At 42.0% G+C, this 19,856-nt stretch overlaps 1 protein-coding gene across 1 annotated transcript in view; it reads left to right on the forward strand.

The window, feature by feature from the left end:
- The window catches only part of egf (epidermal growth factor), a 28,848-nt gene extending 15,972 nt beyond the window's left edge, over positions 1-12,876 (forward strand). The window contains exons 8-24 of the mRNA XM_041844843.2: positions 4,424-4,546; positions 4,762-4,887; positions 5,230-5,366; positions 5,632-5,780; positions 6,024-6,128; positions 6,234-6,457; positions 6,567-6,734; positions 6,840-6,980; positions 7,076-7,237; positions 7,382-7,498; positions 7,812-7,937; positions 8,035-8,157; positions 8,339-8,504; positions 8,999-9,163; positions 11,461-11,563; positions 11,743-11,839; positions 12,004-12,876. Of these exons, the coding sequence (XP_041700777.1) occupies positions 4,424-4,546; positions 4,762-4,887; positions 5,230-5,366; positions 5,632-5,780; positions 6,024-6,128; positions 6,234-6,457; positions 6,567-6,734; positions 6,840-6,980; positions 7,076-7,237; positions 7,382-7,498; positions 7,812-7,937; positions 8,035-8,157; positions 8,339-8,504; positions 8,999-9,163; positions 11,461-11,563; positions 11,743-11,839; positions 12,004-12,185 (2,414 nt within the window). The 3' untranslated portion in view covers positions 12,186-12,876. The remainder of the gene's footprint in view (positions 1-4,423; positions 4,547-4,761; positions 4,888-5,229; positions 5,367-5,631; positions 5,781-6,023; positions 6,129-6,233; positions 6,458-6,566; positions 6,735-6,839; positions 6,981-7,075; positions 7,238-7,381; positions 7,499-7,811; positions 7,938-8,034; positions 8,158-8,338; positions 8,505-8,998; positions 9,164-11,460; positions 11,564-11,742; positions 11,840-12,003) is intronic.
- Positions 12,877-19,856: the final 6,980 nt, after the last annotated feature.

Here is a 19,856-nt window from a genome sequence, read left to right on the forward strand (position 1 = left end):
ATTTAACGATCCCCAACCCTATATCCAAGACACCCAACTGAGCGGCCCATACACCAAAGAGAAGTCCCCATCTGTTTTATGGACCTGCTGTGAGTTGCCTATATGCAGCCAAAACAGAAAAATAAATACGGTCAGAGACAATGGTCTGATGGTGATGTGGATATACTCGGAATACATATCCCAAATGAAATAAATGATCTCACTCCAATACATTTTAATAGAAAGTTAGCAAAAGAAGATAAGATCTTGTTACCATGGAAAGGTAAATACCTGTCTATTTGTGGAAAAATCACCCTGATTAACTTTTTAGTCATATCCCAGTTTACCTATTTGCTTATGGTCTTGCCAACACCTAGCGACATGTTTTTGAAATTATATGAGCAAAAAATATTCCATTTTATTTGGAACGGCAAGCCAGACAAATTAAACGGGCCTATTTATATATTGAATATGAATTTGGAGTAAAGAAATTATCAAATATTAAAGCATTAGACCTATCACTAAAAGCTTCAGTCATACAAAAGTTATACTTAAATCCGAACTGGTTCTCTGGCAAATTAATATGATTGTCTCACCCAATGTTCAAGAATGGCCTTTTTCCCTTTATTCAGATTACAACCTCTCACTTTCAGTTATTTGAAAAGGAAATCATCTCCCAAATATCACTTTCTAAAACAAGCCATTGAAAGTTGGTTGCAATTTCAATTTAATCCTCCAGAAATGACAGAACAAATAATGCAACAAATATTGTGGTTAAACTCAAATATACTAAAAGGTATAATCTTCATAAATGATATCATCGGTAGGACTGGTGGAGTTATGTCGCACATGCAGCTAACAAAAACATATGGAAATGTCTGCTCTACCCAAAATTACAACCAAATAATTGCAGCAGTACCGCAAAGATGGAAGAGCAAAGTGGAAGGGGGAGAAAGTAAGGAACTTGTCTGTCGGCCTTGCATTAAAGAACATAATTGGTTAAAGAAAAAAGTATACCAGTTTCATTTAAGGACGAAAGGATTGACAGCCATCCCATATAGATTGCAAAATAGTTGGGAAGAGGTTTTTGACGTACCGATCCCACGGCATAGTGTTTATGAACTGACATGCAAAACGACGCTGGTTTCAAAACGTATAATTTTTCAATTAAATTATTATATAAAATTCTTGCTACCAATAGAATGTTATTTATATGGGGGATACAATCTTCCCAGCTCTGCCGATTTACTGCGAAGAGACAGAATCATTAGATCATTTGTTTTGGTACTGTCCATTTGTAGCTTGTTTTTGGACACAGGTCCAGGAATGGCTAAAGGATTGCAATATTTACCTGGAGCTAACCCTGCAGATCGCATAGTCAATCGATCAATAATATAATAATACTTTTAGCAAAAAAATTATATTTTCAATTTACAATCTGTAGAAGAAATTAGAATAGAAAGGTTCAGAACTTTTGTAAAAGATCACAGAACAGTTGTAAAATATATGGCAAATAGAAATCCAATATGGATGGTGTTAAGCGATAGATGGGTGGTGTTGAATGGAGTTGAAGGATGGGGCTAATAACAACTAATAACAACAAGATAACTAATAATGTAAGCGTACCGTGTCCATAATAAGTATATAGGTTGAGAGCTTTTGTGAAAGAGCACAGTTAGAAAGATATGGCATATAGAAGCAAACCAGATGGACATCATGAAAATGATCGAAGAGGTTGAGGGTAGAGGAAGTTCAGGAGTAAAAACAAACAAAATATAATTATTGTAAAATTGATTGTGTTCAAGAAATGTATATAGTTTGTATAAGCTGGAAGTAGAGGCCTAAGCATTGTTGTTCACTAGTTTACTCCAATTAGGGAAGGGTTGGTGGGGTTGGAAAGTAATTAAGGGTAAAAAAAATTAAAATAAATAAAGCACATGAGGCAGTGCTATATAATGAATACAGTCACATACAGTATAATGGTGTTGTTCAGCCCGACGCTAAGCCTGCATTATTGCTTTAATAAAATGGTTACCAACATGTTAAAATCACAACGAATTATATATTTTCATTAAAACCGTTATTTTCATAAGTAACTTCAGAAAATGTATGTATTTTATCAGAAGATATAGTCTGGTCAAAAATCTGGTCGTTAGTTGTTTTGTTCATGTTGCTACAGACGCGACCAATCATGGATTATTTTGGCATAGTTGCATTTGTGGCACATCATTGTACAGATATTAGCATTTTTCACGCATCATGTTCAAATCATCTATACTGTAAGTGACATTGTTGAGCTTCACAATCAATTTGAGATACTTTCGGATAAATTGGACATGATGCACGTAAAATGCTAATATGGTCCTCTGTAGCTCAGCTGGTAGAGCACGGCGCTTGTAACGCCAAGGTAGTGGGTTCGATCCCCGGGACCACCCATACACAAAAATGTATGCACGCATGACTGTAAGTCGCTTTGGATAAAAGCGTCTGCTAAATGGCATATTATTATTATTATTATTAATATCAGTACCATGACATGAATGGGATTTATGCCACAAATGCTAAAATGTTATAATTTGGAAACCGTACCAGGGAAAACAAAACGCATGTAATGCTGTCATATATTGTCCATCGACTGCTTAATGTGTAAGGAGACCAATGTGTCATTTTGTAATTTGGGTGAACTATCCAGTTATAGCATATTAGCTCACCTTTTCTCATTACAGCTAGACCACCATTAGGCAAGTCTCCTTTAGCATGGATAAACCAGACTGAATGCTGCATTCACCATTGTTTCACAATGGTGAAATGTAGGAGTATACCAGCATAAGCCCCTTACTTTGATTGGTTCTCATTGATGACTTCACCTGAACCAATGTAATCCAGATGGATTTGAACTTTTTAATAAGTGATTCCAAACAAAATAAAGTTATGTCAGTATATTTCAAGAGATAGGCAGAAAGCTTCAATTTTGTCTCCACTTCAGCATCACAAGTAATTGTGGTACATCACAAACGTTCGTTGACTGTGGGCCTTGGACTTGGAAAGCATTCTCATTACACTTTCACCTTTTTGGATGGGATTAGGTCTGACTTCATAAAGGGATTTGACTGAGGTGCGTAGAGGTTAAGAGGCTTTCCCCCCTAACCATCTGGCATTGTGCAGCGAAGACTGTGTTGTTGCCAAAAATAGGCAAGAGAGTAACGTTGTCATGCACACTACTTATTTAGGCCCATTGCTCCTCAGGGAGCATTGGCCATTGACAAATCCACTCCACTTTTCTGGTCCTCTCCAACTCACTACACCACTTCGGGTTTTCTTAGTGTCTGCTTCAAGCTCCTGCCTCTATGCACATCAAATGATAGGCCTACAATTGAGATCTACCTTGGATTTAAATGTTGTCACTATTAGTGTTATATTAGGTGATGTTAGGAGCATTACAGGCTTTTTTGTTTTCATCAGCAGTGTAATGTACTTAAGTAAAAATACTTTAAAGTACTACTTAAGTAGTTATTTTAGGTATCTGTACTTTACTTTACTATTTATATTTTGGACTACTTTTACTTCACTACATTCCTAAAGAAAATAATGTACTTTTTACTCCATACATTTTCCCTGACACCCAAAAGTACTCGTTACATTTTCAATGCTTAGCAGGACAGGAAAGTGGTCCAATTCACTCACTTATCAAGAGAACATCCCTGGTCATCCGTACTGCCTCTGATCTGGAGGACTCACTAAACACAAATACTTAGTTTGTAAATTATGTCTGCGTTTTATAGTGTGCCCCTGGCTACCTGTAAAAAAATAAAATAATAATAATAATAATTGTGCCGTCTGATTTTCTTATTATAAGCAATTTGAAAGAATTTGTACTTTTACTTTTACTTTTAATACGTCAGTATATTTTTGCAATTACTTTTACTTTTGACACCTAAGTATATTTAAAACCAAATACTTTTAGACTTTTACTCAAGTAGTATTTTTCTGGGTGACTTTCAATTTTACTCAAGTATGACAATTGGGTACTTTTTCCACCACTGGTTTGCATTGCTCACAACCCTTCATACATAGCCCTTAATCATTTGTGATTGTTGATTCTGTAGTGTGTTCACTGATGTTGTAGCATGACAGTGAGGATACTAGTGCCTGAGCATCGGAAATGGCCCAAGGTTTAAGTTCAAAGCACAACATGCAATGCATTGCGAGTGGCGCAACTGATAAGGTCAGCTCAGACAAAAAAATTCAAATCAGTTAAAGTAACTGGACATCTGATTCTGGAATAACATGTTTATTGGATTATTACCACTTCAACTGCGATAGCGCTGCTTTGCAACATTATATTATCATGAATTTCGAATAAAGTAATTTGTATGTCCGCCAAACTGCAATACGCCATTGGGTTCTGTGTATCTTTGTTAATTATCTGCCCTTGCATCAACAGAGACCTCACCATGTCTGGCCAATATGACCCAGTGTGATCATGGATGTCTTGCTACTGATGAGGGGACCATCTGTGTGTGTACAGAGGGGTCCATACTACAGCCGGATGGACAGTCCTGTAGAGGTAATGCTACACTAAATGTTTACCTAAAGCCACTGGAGATGTGTTACAGAGTGGAGGTTTTATCAGTGTTACAGAGTGGAGGTTTTATCAGTGTTACAAGACGGAGGTTTTATTGCTCAGAGTTTCTGAGTGGAGGCTGTGTCACTGAATCTCTCACCATTTGTGTGTGTGCGTGTGTGTGCGCGTGCGTGCGTGTGTGTGTGTGGTTCACCCAGGCTGTTCCTCTTCAGACCGAGGGGGCTGTAGTCAGCAATGTTCCCCCATCACTCCTGGTAGGTGGGAGTGTGACTGTCTGCCCGGGTACAAGCTCCACCAAGACGGTAAACGCTGCACAGCCACTGGTGAGTCCTCACTGATACACACTCACACACACACTCACATACGCTGCCACGCATACAAGTATGGGGCGGCAGGTAGCTTAGTGGTTAAGAGCGTTGTGCCAGTAACCGAAAGGTCGCTGGTTCTAATCCCCGAGCCGACTAGGTGAAAAATCTGTCGATGTGCCCTTGAGCAAGACACTTAACCCTAATTGCTCCTGTAAATTGCTCTGGATAAGAGCGTCTGCTAAATGACCAATTTAAAAGTACATGTACACACACACAATAAATAAACACACATGCAAAAAGAGGTATGTTTTCCCTCTTGTTTTCTATTCATCATCACTTCATATCATTATGTTCCAGGACCACCACCTTATCTGCTGTTTGCCAACATAGTAAACATCAGACGTGTTAATCTGGATGGGACTGGTGACCACAGCCTTGTGGAGGAACCGAGTGGAACAGTGATAGCTCTGGACTATGATCCTGTACAAAACAAAGTAAGGAAATGCTTTGGGTTTTCAAAGGTAGAAGTGGTCTACATTGAAGTCAGTTATACAACTTCAAAACGTATTCTACTGTTCTGAATTTACTATGGAGCACTTTGGGTCAGCTGTATTCAGATCTGCTACCATCTATTGGTCATTACTGGTTACTGCATGACTCTCAATGATGAGGAAGTGAAACAGTTTGGTCCATGTCAGGCAATTATGCTTACGAGGCATATTGATAACAAAAAATAATAGAAGGTGTGTGTTTTCCTAGGTGTTCTTTGCCAATACCGTACTGAAGCAGATTGAGCGGGCTGATTTGGACGGCGGGTCCCGTGAGGTTTTGCTCACTGAGGGGTTGGACTCACCAGAGGGCCTGGCTGTGGACTGGGTCAACCGCAAGCTCTACTGGACTGACCGAGGGTGGGTGGTGTACCCCAGGGTTCAGAGCTGGGGCCAATGCTATTGTCAGAACCTCATTTAAATTTAGAACACACACCTACATTGACATTGACATTCACACTGAACTTTCTGAAGTTCAAACAATGAATTATATTATGTGTGGTTTGTTTCTATTCTATTCATTCTCCTCAAATTATATCTACTATTTTTTAATGTATTTTTTAGCTTAAGCCTTGGACATTACTTTTGAATTCTGTTTTTCAGCCTCTCATCTATTGACCGCAGCACCTTGGATGGTTTCGACAGAGAGACCATTATTAGCAAAGGCATACAGAAACCAAGGGGAATTGCAGTTCATCCTTTAGCCAAGTACGATATTTTAAATATATTTATTTATCAGAATTTCTGCTACACATTGTCCTCTGCCATTTAATTGCAGATGGGTGAGTTATCATTTCTGTTCTGTTTCTTGAGGAAGTTGTTCTGGACCGATATGGGTACCAGGCCTGTGTTGGAGAGTGCGTCTTTGGAAGGAAGTGACCGTGCGGTCATCGCGAGCACTGACTTGGTGTCCCCTAGCGGTCTAACCATTGACTTCACTGAAGACCAGCTGTACTGGTGTGACAGCAAGAGGGGCGTACTGGAGACGGCATCCCTGGATGGCTCCAACCGACGAGTCCTGACAGAGAACGAAGTAGGTGAGGCTTCTGTGGAACACACACACACAGTCAAAAGGTTATAGCCTATATTAACTAAATATGATACATATTCTTATTGTAATTCCATTGTCTCTTCTGATTGGTCCAGGTCGACCTTTTGACCTGGTAGTGTTTGAGGACAGGTTGTGGATCACGGACTGGGAGCAGCAGCTGCTTCTGAGTGTTGACAAGCGGACAGGGATGAACCCAGAGCGTCTCCATGTCAACATGGTCCAACCGGCATCCATAGTTGTGGTTCACCCCCTCGCCAAGCCAGGTAGCAAGAAAGAGTGAGAGAGAGAGACTCCATAATATGATTGTTAAATACCTATGTTTGCTTTATCGCAGTCTTTTACCTAATTTATTTCATTGTCATCCTCAGGAGCAAATATGTGTCTCTATCAAAATGGGGGCTGTGCTCAGGTGTGTGAGAGCAGGCTAGGATTCGCCCACTGCTCCTGTCACTCACACATTGCCCAATCATCTGATGGCAAAGGCTGCTTGCCATCCTACGGATCAACAGGTGATATGAGCCCCAGTTTACACATTTCATAAAGATTCTGGTTGAGTTTGATTTTGAAAGATGCAACTTTGGTCTGCTCATGCTTTTTCCTACAGATTCTGAAGATGGCGAGTCTGCAGACTCGTTCTCTCTGAAAAACAAAACTTTGAACGATGAGAGCTTGCTGCTCCCTGTGCCTGGTCTCTCTACTGACGGGGAGGAGGACAACATGGACGAAGGGAGTGAGCCCACACTCTTCATTGAGAAGATGGTGTCAGGTAAAAGCCACACTGCTATAACAACAATACCGTAGATTTCATACGGGCACAAAATGGCTGCCACTCTGATTTTGTCCACATATGCAGTTTATACAGTGAAACTGGTCTTTTGAAACGTTTTTGGCAACATCCTTGCACTTCCAGACCAGGATGACTGTTTCTCTCTCCGTTGTGATGTGAATGCACAATGTCTACTGGATGGAGGCAACCCCACCTGCCACTGCCTGGAAGGTTTCACTGGGGATGGAGAGTTGTGTGTGGGTGAGTGCGTGTGTGCATACGTGTGTACCTGTGAACTTTTTTTTTATTTCCAATTAAATTCCTATTTAGGAGAACTGGGTGGCAGGTAGCCTAGCGGTTAAGAGCATTGGGCCAGTAACCCAAAGGTTGCTGTTTGAATCCTCGAGCCGACTAGATGAAAAATCTGATGATGTGCCCTTGAGCAAGGCACTTAACCCTATTTGCTCTGGATAAGAGGATCTGCTAAAGGGATTAAAATGTCATTCCTGAAATCAGATAGGGAAAAAGGTGTGTGTCAGGTTATGTATCTTGCTGTGTGATGTTGTGTTTCTAGACCGTGATGAGTGCATGTTGGGGATGGCCCTGTGTAGTAGCCAGAGCTCAGTGTGTGTCAACACTGCCGGTGGATATTACTGCCAATGTCGCCCTGGCTTCAGTGGAGAGGGACACCACTGTACCGGTGAACAATCACTCATGAACTTTGATGATTTAACATTCCATTTTCGTATAATTTACATGTTCACAATCGTTTTCATGTTGTTTTCTTTCCCATTTAGATATTGACGAGTGTAAAATGGGAACACACAAATGTGATGAGCGAGCGGAATGCGTCAATACTATAGGGAAGTACCGCTGCATGTGTCAAGCTGGCTACAGTGGGAATGGACAGACATGCCAAGGTGCAGCGCTAAATACAGTATCATAATAAACATTACTACTGGAACAATCTCTATAAAGACATTTATGCTCAACTTTTGCTTAAAGTTTTTTACGACATCACCATAATCCTCTTTGTCTCTCCTGTTTTTTCTTTGTGTGTCTCTCTCTCTCTCCACCCTCCTTCTCTCTGCGTGTTTGCAGAGTTGTCAACTATGTCCTCGTGGGTGACCACCAGTAGGCCTATGGACGTCACCAGCCAATGGGTGAACACTAACACAGTGGAGAGCTGCCCCTCATCTCATGAAACTTACTGTCTCTACGAGGGAGTCTGCTTTTACTTCCCAGAGATGGAGTCCTATGCCTGCAAGCAAGTACCCCTATCTACCTCCTTGTACATGGGTCAACACCATTATTTACTGACTTGTCAACAACATTAGGGGGGCAAAAATACTGTTTTTATTACTCTTATCCAATCCTTTCAGATACAGTGGCTGGGAGTTGGGGGTTAAAATTGTTTCTTTATAGGGATTTTCACTCTAGTAAGTCAGTTCAGACAACGGCAGTAGGTGGCACTATTGTTCCATATATACAGCCTTTCCTTAGCTATGGTAACAAAGTGAGATAAAGGATTGTATCTACAGTGGGATAAAGGATATAGAATAAACAGTAAGATATAGGATTCTAAAGTTTGCCTCTGCATCGGTCTGCAAAATACACAGAAATGTTCTCAATAAGCATTCAGTAGACTTGTCTCATAAATCAGCCAACACCTGTTTTGAGCTTGTTGTTTTTCAGAAGTTGTGGTGTCATATTGTATGTGTGTGTTATATTAACAGTGAGTATTGCATGTGGTCTTCCCAGCTGTATCGCGGGCTACATGGGCGAGCGCTGTCAGTTCAGTGATCTGGAGTGGTGGGAGTTGCAGCAGGCCGAACAGGAGAAGAGAAGGAACGTGGCCATCGCCCTGGGCATGGTGGTCCTCATCACCCTGCTCTCCATCGCTGCCTGCGTCACCTACTGCTACGGGTGAGAGGATAAATTGGGGTGGCGGGGGGAGGGGGATTGTTGCGTGGGTGGGTCTTATACCACAGTAACCCTCAGTGTAATAATAAATAATGTACTTAACCTGTAACAGGCTGCCCGAGTCCTTACCACGTTTGCTAGCTTTCTTTCTGTATCTTCATCAAAAACAGATTTAGCTGTGGTACGCAGTACACATAGTGTTACAGCCTGTACTTATACATTAAGTCCAAGATAATTACATAAGCTATTCCCTTTTGGAACCATAGAATAAAGGGTATTATAAACTGGGTGGGTCGAGCCTTGAATGCTGATTGGCCGTGGTATATCAGACCGTATACCACGGGTATGACAAAACATGTATTTTTACTGCTCTACTTACTTTGATAACCAATTTATATTAGCAATAAGGTACCTTGGGGGTTTGTGATATATGGCCAATATACCACGGCTAAAGGCTGTGTCCAGGCACTCTGCGTTGCATAGCGCCTAAGAACAGACCTTAGCTGTGGTATATTTACCATATATCACACCCCCTCGGGCCTTATTGCTTAATTAAATACCCCAGGCATAAATAGGCTTTGTTCAATTTTGCCTGTTCAAAATTAATGGTCCAAATTGTTGTCAATCTGGGTCCATTTGCTGTCTGTTTACTGTATATGTGATGTAGGTGTGTGTGTGTTCGTGTAAACGTGCTGCGTAAAATATTGTATTATGCAGAGGCATCGGGAGCATAGGCCCCAACAGATTAAAGACGTGGGCCCTCCGTGGGGCTAACACCACGACAAGTATCCAATCCCCTTTGTAGAAACATAAAGAGGTGCCTATCAAACGCAGGGTGGCATGGCCCGTGTAATATAGGTGAAGGCACAACAGCAGGGGAGAAAATACAAATAAACTAATCACATAGAACGAATGGCGGCATGTGGCCCCGCTTTTGCTGAGGTGCCATGAGCATACATAAACTCTATATTCCCATTCTTTTGATTCTACACACACACACACACACACACTCCCTTATCTGAGTTAAGTGGCTGATTCTCTTGACGGATGTTTTGGTGGCTTAGAGAGACACAACGGTGTCTCTGCGGCTCTTTAGACTCACAAATCAGGGCATTTTTCTCTTCCAGGGTCTCTTCCTTTGGCTTCCTGCTGGAAGAGGCATGCTTTCAATTACATGCTTGGTTTAGCTTGTTCTACAGCAATTGCACATCAAAATAGGTCATTTCTCTGCCCCAAGATGGACCCACTGAGCTATATCCCGGTTCAAACGCTACACTGGTGACAATAGGCAATAGTTCTTTCCCAAAATTGCCTTTCGCACTTGGCTGCAGGTGCAGATGCACCCTTGTGCAGTTTAGTTTTTCTAGCTGATGCACCCAACACACTTGCGGGGACATACAATGCACACAATGCACACTCACACTCTCTCGCTCTCTCTCTCTCTCTCTCTCTCTCTCTCTCTCTCTCTCTCTCTCTCTCTGCTGAAAATGTAGTTCACGTCCAAATACATACACACACACACATATTCTCCAGGTGAAAGGACAGGTCACAGAGATCAAACATACACCATTGTAATAAAGTAATAAAGCCACTTACTCTATTCGACTACAGTGGACTGTAAAATTGATGTTTCGCCATCCTTTCCTTCATGACTCATGGCTCTTTGCATGTGTTATTATCTAGAGGCATGCTGTAGGCTGTGGGGACATGCTTTACTGTGGAACTGAAACGGTCTGTCAAAATGATACCACCAGTCAGGATTCCCAGGTCACCATTTACATAGATATGAGCATCCATATTTACTTGTCGGTATTGACACAGCTTACGCTCTATCAGTGTATTTTATATCCATGGTGACACTGGCATTGGAGTTGTCATGTATTGAAGAGAACTGAACATAACACAATTCCCTCTAGATCTGTGATACCATATGGTTGCCATTACAATATGAAGGGGTGTGTCTTCTATCATACAATGCTTGCTAATAACAGCTCATGGTTGCTAACAACAGCCTGTATAAATGCATGTACACTTTAATAATGCATTATTGATAGATGCATCGCATTTTACTGTATTCTTTGTCTACCAGAATGATTCGACATTTTACATTTTTGTAATTTAGCAGACACTCTTATTCCGAGCGACTTACAGTAGTGAGTGCATACATTTTCATACTGGTCACCCGTGGGAATCGAACACACAACCCTGGTGTTGCAAGTGCCATGCTCTACCAAGTGAGCCACATGGGACTATATGTTGACATATGACATATGACACAATGATATACCATGTGATTGCAGGTCCAGGAGATCCGTTCGGAAACACCCCTCTGTGGATGACATGAGCGAGACAAGCACCAGTGATGACACCATGTCAGAGACCACCGTCCCCAAGACGCCACGGGTAAGTCTGAACCCAGTTAATGGTGACTTCCATACACAAACAATGACCAATCACAAAAGGCCTTGTGGGTCACAGGCAGACAGTTTAGAGAATATTGTTTGAGCGGTGTCCCAGAACTACTAGTAGGCTACTGTCTGTTACCTTACTGTGTTCCCCAACGGTTATCCCTTCTGTTTTAGTTCTATGTTGTTTTGGAACATGGTGGCGATGGAAAGGACATTCACATCATGGGCTGTCCAAGAAGAGCTGTTTGTCCCTCTTGCTCCTCCGAAACAGGTGCCATCACACATGCTTGTTTTAATGAATCCCAATCAAACAAAACATGTTATTTATAGGTCATTACTATGTCATTTCTGTATAGTGAAATAAAGCACAACCACATTGACTGCTATGGTATTATTGGGCCTTGGATTGAGACGAGCTTTGCTTTGATTGGACAGGTGAAAGCTTTGTGTCAGAGGAGGCATTGACTCTTCCCAGACACAACAGAGGGTACGAGTGCTCCTTTGGATTGGCTACCATGGAGACCAACAAGACAAGCGCCAACCACCTCAAGTCCATCGACAACCTCATCTTCCTGGACGAACCTCAGCCTGTCTCCGCTGTCCCTCAGCTCACCTGAGGCCATGCCCACTCATATAGCCCCACCCTCATTAACCCACCCCCAAACGAGAAACCAAAAACACACACTGGAACCTGGAGATTGCTAGCCTGGAATCCACACTGAATATCGTCCTAGTAGACGGTCCAACTGCCCTTCTATTGGAGGTTCTCCAGACTGAATCAGTGAAACAATAGTGAAACGGAGTGATATTCAGCTTCGATTCCAGGCTAGGAGAACCGTTGGGTTGCTTCAGATTCTGTCTTTGCTTGATGTTTATAGCCCTGTATTCTCTAGGGAGTGGCTGCATTACCGGATTCTCTGGACGCCTCTTCCCGATAGCTAAACAGCAGCACCTTCTGCTCATGTGAGACACACGCAGAACAACTACACGCGCAGAACATTTGGCTGCCCAGAGGTGGAAGGCTATTTCAATGATGTGCTGTCTATCAAATCGTGCAGTATTGCATGATCACTGAGAAGCGAAATAACAGTTGTATCTTATTTATGGTTAAAACGCAGATGTTTTGCCCCAATGCAACGTGAAGACAGGGCTAGGCTACATGTTACATGTCATGTTGTCATGCAGGCAAAATGCGTTTGGTTTCGCCCCACGTTTAGGATAAGGATATTGTGTGCGTCCTGCTTACAAAATGCTTAGTTACAACAGACAGAGAAGGTTGTAGGCACACGTCGATCACCTCAACAAATGTTTTTGTGTGTGTGTGTGGGGGGGGGGGAAGGGGGATGGGGGGGTTGTTCAAATCACCACAGGGTTTTTATTTCAGCTGTTCAGAACTAGAAGTAAAGTAACACATGCACAAAAGGTAATACGGTTGTTTAGCTCTGGGGAAGAGGCGTCCTGGGGAAGAGGCGTCCTGGGAAAGATGCATCCTGGGGAAGAGGCGTCCTAGAGGGCGAGACTGGGGCTGAATGGGCAGTCCAATCTAGTCACACAACTGCTGCCTATTCTATATTTAGGTAGACTTACACTACCGGTCAAACGTTTGGACACACCTACTCATTCAAGGGTTTTATTGAATTTTTTAACTATTTTCTACATTGTAGAATAATAGTGAAGACATCTAAACTATGAATTAACACAAAAATGTGTTAAACAAATCAAACGATATGTTATATTTGAGATTCTTCAAATAGCCACCCTTTGCCTTGATGACAGCTTTACACACTCTTGGCATTCTCTCAACCAACTTCACCTGGAATGCTTTTCCAACAGTCTTGAAGGAGTTCCCACATATGCTGAGCACTTGTTGGCTGCTTTTCATTCACTCTGCGGTCCTACTCATCCCAAACCATCTCAATTTGGTTGAGGTTGGGGGATTGTGGAGGCCAGGTCATATGATGCAGCACTCCATCACTCTCCTTCTTGGTATAAATCGCCCTTACACAGCCTGGAGGTGTGTTGGGTCATTGTACTGTTGAAAAACTAATTATAGTCCCTCTAAGCCCAAACCAGATGGGATGGTGTATCACTGCAGAATGCTGTGGTAGCCATGCTGGTTAAGTGTGAATTCAAAATAAATCACAGACAGTGTCATCAACAAAGCACCCCCACACCATAACATCTCCTTCTCCATGCTTTACGGTGGGAAATACACATGCAGAGATCATCCGTTCACCCACACCGCGTCTCACAAAGACACAGTGGTTGGAACCAAAAATCTAAAATTTGGACTCCAGACTAAAGGACACATATCCACCGGTCTAATGTCCATTGCTCGTGTTTCTTGGCCCAAGCAAGTCTCTTCTTATTATTGGTGTCCTTTCATAGTGGTTTCTTTGCAGCAATTCGACCATCAAGGCCTGATTCACGCAGTCTCCTCTGAACAGTTGATGTTGAGATGTGTCTGTTACTTGAACTCTGTGAAGCATTTATTTGGGCTGCAATTTCTGAGGCTGGTAACTCTAATGAACTTATCCTATGCAGCAGAGGTAACTCTGGGTCTTCCATTCCTGAGGCGGTCCTCATGAGAGCCAGTTTCATCATAGCGCTTGATGGTTTTTGCGACTGCACTCGAAAGAACTTTCAAAGTTCTTGACATTTACCGTATTGACTGGCCTTCATGTCTTAAAGTAATGATGGACTGTCGTTTCTCTTTGCTTATTTGAGCTGTTTTTGCCATAATATGGACTTGGTCTTTTACCAAATAGGGCTATCTTCTCTATACCCCCCTAGCTTGTTACAACACAACTGATTGGCTCAAAAGCATTAAGAAGGAAAGAAATTCCACAAATTAACTTTTAAGAAGGCACACCTGTTAATTGAAAAAAACAATCCAGGTGACTAACTCATGAATCTGGTTGAGAGAATGCCAAGAGTTTGCAAAGCTGTCATCAAGGCAAAGTGTGGCTATTTGTATATATACAGTGAGGGAAAAAAGTATTTGATCCCCTGCTGATTATGTACGTTTGCCCACTGACAAAGACATGAACAGTGAGAGACAGAATAACAAAAAAAAAATCCAGAAAAACGCATGTCAAAAATGTTATAAATTGATTTGCATTTTAATGAGGGAGTATTTAATATAAGTATTTGACCCCCTCTCGATCAGAAAGATTTCTGGCTCCCAGGTGTCTTTTATACAGGTAACGAGCTGAGATTAGGAGCACACTCTTAAAGGGAGTGCTCCTAATCTCAGCTTGTTACCTGTATAAAAGACACCTGTCCACAGAAGCAATCAATCAATCAGATTCCAAACTCTCCACCATGGCCAAGACCAAAGAGCTCTCCAAGGATGTCAGGGACAAGATTGTAGACCTACACAAGGCTGGAATGGGCTACAAGACCATCGCCAAGTAGCTTGGTGAGAAGGTTACAACAGTTGGTGCGATTATTCGCAAATGGAAGAAACACAAAATAACTGTCAATCTCCCTCGGCCTGGGGCTCCATGCAAGATCTCACCTCGTGGAGTTGCAATGATCATGAGAACGGTGAGGAATCAGCCCAGAACTACACGGGAGAATCTTGTCAATGATCTCAAGGCAGCTGGGACCATAGTCACCAAGAAAACAATTGGTAACACACTACGCCGTGAAGGACTGAAATCCTGCAGCGCCCGCAAGGTCCCCCTGCTCAAGAAAGCACATATACATGCCCGTCTGAAGTTTGCCAATGAACATCTGAATGATTGGGTGTCAACTGAGTGAAAGTGTTGTGGTCAGATGAGACCAAAATGGAGCTATTTGGAATCAACTCAACTCGCCGTGTTTGGAGGAGGAGGAATGCTGCCTATGACCCCAAGAACACCATCCCCACCGTCAAACATGGAGGTGGAAACATTATGCTTTGGGGATGTTTTTCTGCTAAGGGGACAGGACAACTTCGCCACATGAAAGGGACGATGGACGGGGCCATGTAGCGTCAAATCTTGGGTGAGAACCTCCTTCCCTCAGCCAGGGCATTGAAAATGGGTTGTGGATGGGTATTCCAGCATGACAATGACCCAAAACACACGGCCAAGGCAACAAAGGAGTGGCTCAAGAAGAAGCACATTAAGGTCCTGGAGTGGCCTAGCCAGTCTCCAGACCTTAATCCCATAGAAAATCTGTGGCGGGAGCTGAAGGTACAAGTTGCCAAATGTCAGCCTCGAAACCTTAATGACCTGGAGAAGATCTGCAAAGAGGAGTGGGACAAAATCCCTCCTGAGATGTGTGCAAACCTGGTGGCCAACTACAAGAAACGTCTGACCTCTGTGATTGCCAACAAGGGTTTTGCCACCAAGTATTATGTCATGTTATTTCCCTCATTAAAATGCAAATCAATTTGTTATTCTGTCTCTCAGTGTTCAAATAAACCTACCATTAAAATGATAGACTGATAATTTATTTGTCAGTGGGCAAACGTACAAAATCAGCAGGGGATCAAATACTTTTTTTTAAAGTCTTCACTGTTATTCTACAATGTAGAAAGTAGTATAAGTAAAGAAAAACCCTTGAATGAGTAGGTGTTCTAAAACTTTTGACCGGTAGTGTATGTTGGGGAAAAAACTAATCTCTATCCGTAGAGATAGAGATTTGCCTATCCTTCATTCTTCTGGTGTTCCAACTAGGATATTTGTTTATAGTCACCTTTCCTTGTTAGCTGCTGTATAAGAGATGTGTTAATGTTTTTATCAGACAAAATGTGCCATGCTACAGTGGGGGAAAAAAGTATTTAGTCAGCCACCAATTGTGCAAGTTCTCCCACTTAAAAAGATGAGAGAGGCCTGTAATTTTCATCATAGGTACACGTCAACTATGACAGACAAATTGAGGGAAAAAAATCCAGAAAATAACATTGTAGGATTTTTAATGAATTTATTTGCAAATTATGGTGGAAAATAAGTATTTGGTCACCTACAAACAAGCAAGATTTCTGGCTCTCACAGACCTGTAACTTCTTCTTTAAGAGGCTCCTCTGTCCTCCACTCGTTACCTGTATTAATGGCACCTGTTTGAACTTGTTATCAGTATAAAAGACACCTGTCCACAACCTCAAACAGTCACACTCCAAACTCCACTATGGCCAAGACCAAAGAGCTGTCAAAGGACACCAGAAACAAAATTGTAGACCTGCACCAGGCTCGGAAGACTGAATCTGCAATAGGTAAGCAGCTTGGTTTGAAGAAATACTGTGGGAGCAATTATTAGGAAATGGAAGACATACAAGACCACTGATAATCTCCCTCGATCTGGGGCTCCACGCAAGATCTCACCCTGTGGGGTCAAAATGATCACAAGAACGGTGAGCAAAAATCCCAGAACCACACGGGGGGACCTAGTGAATGACCTGCAGAGAGCTGGGACCAAAGTAACAAAGCCTACCATCAGTAACACACTACGCCGCCAGGGACTCAAATCCTGCAGTGCAAGACGTGTCCCCCTGCTTAAGACAGTACATGTCCAGGCCCGTCTGAAGTTTGCTAGAGTGCATTTGGATGATCCAGAAGAGGATTGGGAGAATGTCATATGGTCAGATGAAACCAAAATAGAACTTTTTGGTAAAAACTCAACTCGTCGTGTTTGGAGGACAAAGAATGCTGAGTTGCATCCAAAGAACACCATACCTACTGTGAAGCATGGGAGTGGAAACATCATGCTTTGGGGCTGTTTTTCTGCAAAGGGACCAGGACGACTGATCCGTGTAAAGGAAAGAATGAATGGGGCCATGTATCGTGAGATTTTGAGTGAAAACCTCCTTCCATCAGCAAGGGCCTTGACAATGAAACGTGGCTGGGTCTTTCAGCATGACAAACACACCGCCCGGGCAACGAAGGAGTGGCTTAGTAAGAAGCATTTCAAGGTCCTGGAGTGGCCTAGCCAGTCACCAGATCTCAACGCCATAGAAAATCTTTGGAGGGAGTTGAAAGTCTGTGTTGCCCAGCTACAGACCCAAAACATCACTGCTCTAGAGGAGATCTGCATGGAGGAATGGGCCAAAATACCAGCAACAGTGTGTGAAAACCTTGTGAAGACTTACAGAAAACGTTTGACCTGTGTCATTGCCAACAAAGGGTATATAACAAAGTATTGAGAAACTTTTGTTATTGACCAAATAATTATTTTCCACCATAATTTGCAAATAAATTCATTAAAAATCCTACAATGTGATTTTCTGGAGAAAAAAAATCTCAATTTGTCTGTCATAGTTGACGTGTACCTATGATGAAAATTACAGGCCTCTCTCATCTTTTTAAGTGGGAGAACTTGCACAATTGGTGGCTGACTAAATACTTTTTTTCCCCACTGTATATCACATTTAAAATTAATGTATTGAATCAAGGCTTGCTTTAATGGCAACACAGTGAAATAGAGGGAAATAGAACACAGTGAAAGAACATACCAAAAATGGACTGATCAGGAGAAGCACCTGTGTAAACGCTTGGAGGAGGAGAGTGGAGGATATTATTATCAACGTCAATGAACAAATGTATAGCTATGTCAATTCTATGAATAACTCCAGCAAATCTTTTGCTAGTATATTAGTGCATTGTTTAGCCATCCTGGCATTTGTCAGCATGTAGGTTGTGTGACTTTGATGCTATATTTATTTTTAAACAGACAAAGACCGTTTGATCCTAGACCTCACATTTTCTGATATAGACTAACTTTTTTTTATTGATGCTGGTTTTAAACTACACTGTTTTGTCTGGAAAAGGGAAGGTTCCATTGGTGATGCTGGGGTGTCTGAATAAAAAAAGAGAGAGAGAGACATGGGATGCATAGTGTACTGCTATGTGTGCATCCCAAATGGCACCCTATCCCCTACATAATGCACTACTTTTGACCAGAGCCCTATAGGTCCTGTTCAAAAGTAGTGGACTACATAGGGAATAGGGTGCCATTTGGGACGCTACCATACCGATACACTATCTATGAATACTAGTGCAGAACACATAAAGACTACTAATAGTAGAGAAGGAAAATGGAGGCTTGTTATGCTACTGATTTCTGCTTTTTCATATGACCTTGTCTATACTGTACCTGCTCAAGTTCTTGACAGCGACTGTGATGTTCTTCAAGAACTTCATAACAACTGGTTTCCTTTTCTATTTAGTTTTGCTCTATTTGTTCTTCAGCATACACCTTCTTCAGTTAACTGGATTGATCAGTTAAAGCTTACATTTGAGTCAATGCTTGTATATCTTTGCTGGTAATAAAATCCTTATATTCACAAAAAAACTGTCTGGTGGAAATACGGATATCTTTTCAACAGTACTGGAAAACACCAAGTGGGATATGGGTTTGTCTCAGTAGCAACAAAGTCAATATTAAATAATCAATGGCGACAACCATACCACCTGGCCTTAATTCTCTAAAAAGGGAAAGCATGTACCACCATCATTTCAAGATCACACCACAAAAGCACTCCAAATATGATTAAGTGTAAGACAACTGTGAAAGAACAATAGGTCAAAAGCCTTGGGGGGATATTATTATTATTGTCTTGGTCTGTCACACCAGCCTTCGCTTTGGCTTCCCCTCCTGTCCAGCTCAGGCGTTCGGCGTCGCCGGCTTTCTAGCTGCTGCCGAACCTGCTGCTGGCAAACGCCCTTCACTCATCAACCCCAGACGTGTCTCGTCATCATTACACACACCTGGTTCCAATCCCCACTCCATCACTGTATATATACTCCCTCTGTCATTTGTCTATGTCGGTCATTGTATATGTTCCTTGTTTTCCTGAGAGGAATCTCTCCTACTATTTCCTGAGTACTTTATATTTTGCACTGTGGGTTTCGTCCCGCTTTAAGCTATGGTGCTTTAATAAATTCAGTAGTTCTAAACCTGCGACTGCCTCCTGCCTACTCCTCTCTACACTTGTGACATGGTCCTCTCAATGCAGCCTACTGCCTCAAGCCATAAGAAGAGCTAACAATGAGGAGAGTCACTCAATGGCAGTGACTTCTTTGAGTAGTCATTATGAAACTTCTAAATATTCAAGGGAGGCTATTATTTCATGGAATCCCTCATGGACGGAATTCTCTTCCTCTGGATGGAATTCAATAATTGCAGATTCTGTCTGTCTGTCCTTCTTTCTTTCTCTCTTTCTCTCTTACTCACACGCTCTTGCTGCATCTCTCACTTCCTCTTTCGCCCTATTTCTCTGCCTCTCACCTTGCCTAGGGAAAGACTACTGTTTCCTTCCAGCTGCGATGCATTCCCGTTCAGGGACCAAATGGTTCTATTTG

Source organism: Coregonus clupeaformis, chromosome 2, assembly GCF_020615455.1.
Source record: "Coregonus clupeaformis isolate EN_2021a chromosome 2, ASM2061545v1, whole genome shotgun sequence".
NCBI lineage: Eukaryota > Metazoa > Chordata > Actinopteri > Salmoniformes > Salmonidae > Coregonus > Coregonus clupeaformis.